Here is a 7,608-nt window from a genome sequence, read left to right as displayed (position 1 = left end):
GAAAAGCCCTATGCAAGCAAAACAGGTTTCAGCTTCTGATTTAAAAATCTAAGCCACGAGGAAATCAATATCCTGAAAGACCACGTGGGAAATGACAAGAAACTTTAAACCCATATCCAAGACCAGCCCCAGGCTCTCTCCTCCCCACCACACCGTGAACACTGTAAACCCAGGGCAGAGAGAAGACGCCAGTGTCTTCCATGCAGCGCCTGCAGTCTCAGTGCTCAGTCTTCTAGCACAGTGTGGGCCAAGCAGAGCCAAATGGAGATGTAAACAGGCTCCTAGAGATTCCAGGGCTGAGAGGAGGTCTAGCCCGTGTCTCCTGCCTCCGCCTCCTATCTGGGCTCCTCAAGCTCTCCCCTCCCCTTTCCTCCCCTCCTCTCCCCCTCCCCTCCCTTCCCTTCACAATAGTGCATGACACCAGAGATACCAAAAAGGCAAACTGGACTTTATTATAAAGTTGGCTACAAAGTCACCGCAGCACCACGAGGTGGCCACCTGGGCAAGCCTAGGCGGTCTGGCGGCCGGGTGAGTCCCGCACCAGGTACACGCACTCGTGCAAGCACACGTGTGACGGCAGATCTGCCTTCCTCCATCGGAAAGGAATGTAGCGTCTCTTCGCGCCCCCCACCCCAGGCGCGGGGCACAAAAGTCACAGGAAGGGCCGCCAGGGCGGCAGAGTCCGTCGGAATTGAAATCCCGTTACTGGTTTGTAGAGAATTCTACGTGGGTGTCAAGAGCCCCTCAGGGCACAGGCTAGCCCCAGGTGGGCCATGCCTTTCCCCCACCAAAGCCCAGGGGTGGCTTGGCCCCTAGGAGTGGAGAACTGGCCCAAGCCCATGGGGCAGCGCGGTGGGGAAGTGAGACTCCCCCATTCTCCGCTTGAAATCCATTCAAGGAAGCTCACTACGAGTGAATACAGATTGAAATGGAAACTGGGATCGCTCGAAGTCCCTTGATTTTTAAAAAGTTGCTCCCCTCCCTTGCCCTCCCCCCTCCCCCCTAAATCCTTCAGGGCCTGGAGGATCAGATATATCCCCCCTCTGGCCCCCAGAGTCCCCCCAACAGTCCGGGGGGGTGGAGAGCGGCTCCACGTCTTGATGACAATATGCCATACTTGACGACGTTAAGTCACAGACTTATTCAAAACGTTGGTTCCCCTCCACTTCCATCTGTGGGGGAAGAGAAAGAGGGGAGGGGAGGGAGAAAGGGAGAGAGAGTTAGTCAAGCTTATTAAGTAAAAGGGTCCTTGGGATCAGGCTGTGGTACAATATTGCTATATGGACTTCAAATGTGTTAGCCAAATGAAACGGTCCCCTGGGTGCCAGCAGATAAGAGGCAATATGGAAATACAGAAGGAAACTGTGGCCACCGCGTTGGACAAATAACACAGGGCCACCAGGATGGACCTAGGGGCTTGGCACTGGTCTTTCTTTCTCCTAATTTTAACCAACTGTTGCTCTGCGTCCCCTTTAGGGGGAAGCATCAACTTCTATCAATTTTTGTGCAACTTAAAGTTTCTTTAACTCTGGGGCCTTGATTATTTTTGTCTATAAAATGGGGTGTTGTCTGGTCGGCCTCTCACAAGCTTTGTAGCTTTTGCCTGTGTTATTCCATCCCACCTCCCCGCCCACCACGCCTACTCATCTTTCGCACAAAGCTTTGCATTATTCCTACCTTACTACTCTCCTTAGTAGGAGGTGATATTGTTCTCTTAATAAAACAGAGTTTCAGAGCGGGGAATGGATTCACCCAGTCTATGCAATGCCTGATTAGTAGGACAGGACTCTGGGACATTTAGGCTGGACTTACCTTCATGGAAGCTGTCTTGAACTTGGCTCTGGAGTTGATGCAACTCATCAGCAAACCCTTCGTAGGGGAATGTTGAGACACCTGTCTCAAAGGCGGTTTCATAGGTGGCCAAGTCCTCCAGGAAGCTGTGATCTTCTGGGGACAGGTTGTTGCAAGGTGACAGGGTCCCTCCTGGGACCTCTGCCTCAGGGTCTCCTGAACCCCACTCCCCATTGGGGTCTGGAGTAGAAAGATCCATGAAGATGTCTTCCACTGGCGTCTCTTCCAGGAATAAATTATCAGGGTCAACCAGAAAGTCCAGCTCCTGGCATTTCCAGGGTTTAAGATCCAGGCTAAGCACAGGGGGTCCAGCCCCTGACAGGGACAGGTTAGGGTTCAGGGGCTCCAGCCCTCCAAGTGACTCCAGGCCCCCAGTGCCAGCCTCAGCCGAGAAGGGCCTGTCCATGCCCTGAGCCAGCTGGCTGATCTGCCGAATGAGACGATCTATCTCATTTTGCTCTTTCTCTGTGTAGTGGAAGAAACTTTGCTTGACTGGAGAGGCCTCGGGTGTAAGCAAGCCTTCAGGCACCAGGGGGACGTCCACAGAGAGGGGGCCCCGGAGCTGAGCTAGGGCCAGGAGTGTACAGTCCCCATTACCAGGGCTGCTAGGACTTGGGGGCAACTTCTCATAGAGAAAACTGCATCCCTCCTGGGCGAAGTATGTCTTGGTAGGATTGGGGCTTAGTTGCTCTGGGAAGGTTTGGCTGGGACTGTTCAGATGTGCCTGGAATGCTGTGCTGGGAGGAGTCAGCTGCTCATGGGCGGGGCTACCCAGAGGCTCTGGGAATGTGGCAGTGCTGGGGAGAAGCTGGTCAGGGAAGGTAGAGGTGCATGGGGTCAATTGGTCTTCAAAGCTTCTGGCTGAGCTTTCAGTCAACTGCCCTTGTAGCGAACTGGTTAGTGGATCTGGGAAGGTTGCACTGCTGGGAGTCAACTGTTCAGAGAAAGTCACCGTGCTTGGAGTCAGCTGTTCTCGGAGAGAGCCGGGCGGAGGGGGCAAGTGAGTCTGGAAGGGTTCGTGGAGGCTGAAGAGGAAGGCACAGCCTCCTGGCTGGTGGGGTGTGTAAGGTGGAGTACACACCAAATCCTTGCTCAGGTCTGCTTGGAGGGAAGGCTCAGGCCTAGCAGGGAATGGCAGGTAACTGAAGTCCAGCTCTTTGGAGGGTTGGGGCAGCTCTTCTGATGTTGAGATCACACCCAGTTCCGGAGCCCTGGGGAAGCTGGCACTTCTAGGAGTCCCCAGGGCTGGCGTAAAGAGTGGATTTGAGCACGGCTCCTGGGAGAAGACATTCTCAGAGAATGAGGGGAGCACAGCTGAGGGGAGCACTGCTGGGGCTCCTAGGGCATAAGCTGCCTGTGTGTCTTCAGAGTTTAGCTGCTGGCGGAGGCTCCAGGCTTCCGTGTCACTGGAGAGGAAACACATGGCAGCCTGTGAGGGTTTGCTGTCCATCACCAGAGTAGTTTTCTTCATTGCATTCTCTCTGTGCTGACCTCAGCCCCCTCCCCTCTCCACCATCTTGTATCTTACAGCTTACCTGATAGGGTAGTTATTGGCAGTAATAGGGCCTTCTGGGCCTTCTGAGTACAGCATACAGTAAAGCCACGTCCAGCCTCCATGCTTGGCTTGCAGTCTCACCACCATTTCAGCCTGAATATCTCCACTTTCAGCCACTGGGGAGAAAAAGGAATACAGGATTAGCAGGTCCGTCAAGCAGCACCACCTACACTCCCACCTTTCTTACCACTACCCTGAATTGCGGGAGCCATGACATATTCTCTTCTAACTACCCTAGCCTAGCCCTCTAGGCTCCCCACCTTGACCTTACCACCCAACGTTTTCTAACTCTGTCCTGTTCTTGCCTTGAGTTCTCATCCTCGAGTTCACTCTGTAGCCTCCAAAACTCCTTAACATCATGTTGGACCACAGCCCATGCCTGGCCTGTCTCCCATGCTTTCTCCCAGCTTCCTGTGTTATTCACAGCCTCTCAGGACACTCACACAGGCGGTAGTGTTGAGAAGAAGCGTGGGCCAGGTCCTCGGGGTGTAGCAGTCCATACCATGATTTACAGAGCAGTTCGCTGCGCTCAAAGCCCAGGTAGATTAGGACACTGGGAAGGTGGAAATGACGAGGTCAACTTTCTGTTTTCCTTACTCAAAATGCATGCACTTCACTCCCCACCACCATGTTCTCTGCCCACTTAAGTCCCATCCTCCCTGCCCTGAATCTACGATCACGAATCTAAGGTTCCCTTCTTTCTGGCCCCCCCTCCTTACTGGAGTTTGAACACTTTGGGCTTACCTTTCAGAAACATCCAGTAGGGCTAGGTCCTTAGCATGCCGGCTCTGGAACATGGCCAGGAAGAGAGAAGCAGGACCAGGGCCAGGGCCAGGGCCAGGGCCAGGGCGGGGTCTTGGCTCCAATGGGGCGCAGAAAGCTGTGAACACGGGATTTCCTGCCCAGTAGGCTCCAGGTGGGTGAGCATGGAATCGACCTCGAATAAGCACCAGCTTGTTGCCTGCACTCTGGCGCCGGAGGGACTTGGAGGTGTTGAATCGACAACGGAAAAGGCGATCTAGATGAACAAAAGGAAAAACTGACTAAGAGGGTGGGCATCAGAGGAAAGGAGATGGTTGGAACAGGGCAGCAGAGGAGTGCACTGAAGAAGCAAGAAGAGGTTCTTACCAGCATCCAGAGCAGAGGGCATGGTGAGCTGCTGGCGCACAGTTAGATGGTCAGCAGGGTCAATGATGTCGTAGATACTGTCACCCTGGGCAACCAGGTCCACCTAGAAAGGGGAGGTGATCATTAGTGAAGGCAGCAAGAGCCGATGTACAACCAATGACTTTTCTTAGGGAAGAATCCCCCACCCCGCCTCCAGTAACTCTGTTCTCAGAGCTAAAGGCTCGTTTTATCCCACATATGCCCTAACCTGGGATGCGAGGACTTTCAGTACTCACCATTGAGTGGCCCAGATGCTCGCTCACACTCTCCGACAGGTAGAGCAACTTCCCCTCAGCTGTGAACACAAGCAGAAATCCAGGTAATGCTGCCACGATGTCTTCAAGCTCTTGAGCGGAGAGAAGCCCCGTGGGGCCAGCCAAAGGAGTGCCTGTAGGGTGAGAAGATGTGTTGAGTCAGGATAAGACACAGGGACAACACAGAAATGAAAACATCTTCTGAGTCTCAGAGAAGACACAGGAAATTCTCATAGACCTACTTCTGCAAACACCTGTTGACCCTATGATTGTGGATCTTGGCCAAGAGACCTGTTGCTAAAACTATCTACCCAGGGAGCCCCTGCACTTCCAAGCCTGGCGCGAACCTCAGCAGCCCTCAGCTGTCAGCACTGTGGACAGAGCTCTCCCGAAAACACTGGGTTCAGGACCGCGGACAGCGCCCGCAACAGCGCAGCGTTTCAGCACCACGGACAGCGCAGATAAGGGCGATGGACTCGGGACGTCGGACAGCGCTCCAGAGAGCCTAAAAAGACCCTTTCAGCATTTTCTAGCATATGGTACTCTTCCCCACACTTTGCCTTTGCAGGCTTTCCCTGCAGCCTGACAGGCTTCCTTCCGTATACTCCCCGGATTCCTGGAGTGCCTCTGAGGCAATGAGAGTCCGGACCATTCTGTTTTAGCACTCTATCTCCCACAAATCGGGTGCTAGGACTATCGTTCAGGCTGGTCTAGATGGAGCTCAGAAGAAAAAGCAGGAAGTCCAGGGTCCCCTCAATTCCCTTCTCTCCACGGGCTTCCAGCACACTGTCCTAGACAAGCGGCAGTTTTAGCGTGTTCCCTCAGCTCCTCCATCCCTGGTCCCCATTAGCTCTGGTCTCCAGTAGCCCAAGCTTGCTCACCTCCAGCAAAGAAGACACCCTTGCGAGTATAGATGCAGGCAAGACTCATGATGTGCAGGTAGGACAGCCGGACCTTGTCCGCTTCAGCCAACGGCAGCAGTTCCTTGAGGTTCCGAATCTCGGCGTTGATCTGGTCGCGGCGCGCCTTGGAGGCGCCCTTGGTGGATCGGTACATGACTGCCGGCTGTGGAGCTCCAGCTCCTGCTCCCGAGCACCTGCGATCCTTTCCCGATGCACCCGAGGCTTCCTCTTCCTTGCTTCCCGGTCTTTTCGCTCAGGCTCTTGCTCGCTCTCGCTCCACTCCTGGGCTCCGCTCGGCAGCGCTGCCCCCCTCGCCTGCCTCGATCCGCCTTATATAGCTCCTGACAGGCGTGGGGGGGCTCGTTTTAGAGACGGGGGGGGGTGAGCGGGAGGCGGGAGGCTGGGCTAAAGCAAGCTGCAGCGGGAGCCACTGGCTGGGGAGGGGGGTGCTCCTCCTCCCTCCCTGGCTTCCGACGTCATCCCGTGACGTCGAACGGGAGAGGGAGGGGGCGGGAGAAGGGGGAGAAGGGAGGGTGCGGAGGGGGCCGGCTGGTGAGAGCTGTGCAGAGCCAGGAATGGGGTGCAGGGAGCCTGGCTTTCCATTATATTCTATTGGGAGGAGGAACAATACATGGGTTAGGGTGGTCTGAAGCCCTTATCAGGAGAGCTTGTAGAAGGCAAGGAGGGGCTGCTATCAACACTGATTTTTCTAAGGAGGCAAAAGATGAGAAGGGACTTGGTCCTCTGCCAATTTGCCGCCATCCGCCAACCAGGGGTCAAAATCGCACAAGGGACTTTCCTTGGCTTTGGGTGCGGGGCTAGGTCACAACTGAGGGTCTTTTCTGGGGTCTATGCAATCTGAAAGTTCCTTAGCCAGGGACTTTTTATTATTTCAAATAAATAATTCCTTCTTCATCTCCATGCCCCCGCCTGAGGGTCCAAATCTCCAGGATAGGGTGGAATGGTGGTCCTATGGAGAAGAGACCACCTGAATTCGGTCTTGATCATATTTCCTTAGCAACACAGGCACACAAACATCTCCACTGTGATCTACAATGATTCCTTTTTCCTCTATTAGTTAATCTTAGCCACCTGTCGGGGAAACTGAGGCAGAGACCCAGGGTCTGGTGAGGATCTGGATGTGTATCTGAACCTCTCCCACGACCCCCTCCTGCTTGCCAGCCCCCAAAGCGAGCTGTTCCCCCGCCCTCTTGCGAGCCCCAGTCTCTCCGGCGGGCTGGGGGCGGGGGCGGGGCCGGGGGAATCCCAGCTCCATATTAGGACAGGAATCCTCCGGCGGCTGCGGCGGCGGCAGCGGCGGGCGGGGCCTAGCGGCCAACGCACTGCTCTAGAAAGCTCTCCCCAACGCTTCAGCCGGGAAGAGGGGGAGGCTGCCAAGTAGCCAGGGTCTGCTGGGCCTTCCCTAACTGCTGCACCTACCCAATACCCTTTAGTTCCGCCAGAGTCCCCTCCCCATCTCCCTCCAATTCTTGCTCCATCTTTAGCGCCAGGGCTCCTCGTTCTGCCCGTCCACTTGTCACTGTGTGAGCGCGCACATACACACACCTTTCCTTTTTTTTTTTTCTTCCTTCATTGAGTGTAGGGCAGTCTGTCTCGGCTTTGTGGACGCGCCCCCCCACCCCTGTAATTTGCACTTTTGGTTTAATCACCTGTCATGTCAGGCTAGTCTCTAGTGTGGCCTGTGCATCACCCTCCCCTTTCTTCAGTCACTTACATGCGATTGCTGTCTACACAGGGCATGGGTGCCCCCCCCCCTTTTTTAATCCCACAACCATTTCCTAAAAGACTAGAGAAAGTTTTTGTCTGAAATCTCATTTAAAGTAGGAACATATAAAAGCACTTTTAGAGCCAGAAAAAC

The 7,608-nt window shown here is 54.6% G+C and overlaps 1 protein-coding gene across 1 annotated transcript; it reads right to left on the bottom strand.

Moving 5' to 3' along the window:
- Positions 1-1,068: 1,068 nt before the first annotated feature.
- Npas4 (neuronal PAS domain protein 4) lies at positions 1,069-6,178 on the bottom strand. The gene is made up of 8 exons (XM_052193112.1): positions 5,709-6,178; positions 4,810-4,961; positions 4,535-4,637; positions 4,151-4,424; positions 3,850-3,959; positions 3,387-3,522; positions 1,813-3,257; positions 1,069-1,172 (listed from the first exon to the last, which is right to left on the bottom strand). The coding sequence occupies exons 1-8, from the start codon at positions 5,881-5,883 to the stop codon at positions 1,144-1,146; spliced, it is 2,424 nt and encodes an 807-aa protein (XP_052049072.1). The 5' UTR covers positions 5,884-6,178; the 3' UTR covers positions 1,069-1,143.
- Between the last annotated feature and the right edge of the window lie 1,430 nt (positions 6,179-7,608).

The sequence above is a fragment of the Apodemus sylvaticus genome, chromosome 1 (genome assembly GCF_947179515.1).
Source record: "Apodemus sylvaticus chromosome 1, mApoSyl1.1, whole genome shotgun sequence".
Lineage (NCBI taxonomy): Eukaryota > Metazoa > Chordata > Mammalia > Rodentia > Muridae > Apodemus > Apodemus sylvaticus.
The sequence above is the reverse complement of the archived record's forward strand: the minus strand, read 5'-3'. Positions and strand labels throughout refer to the sequence as shown.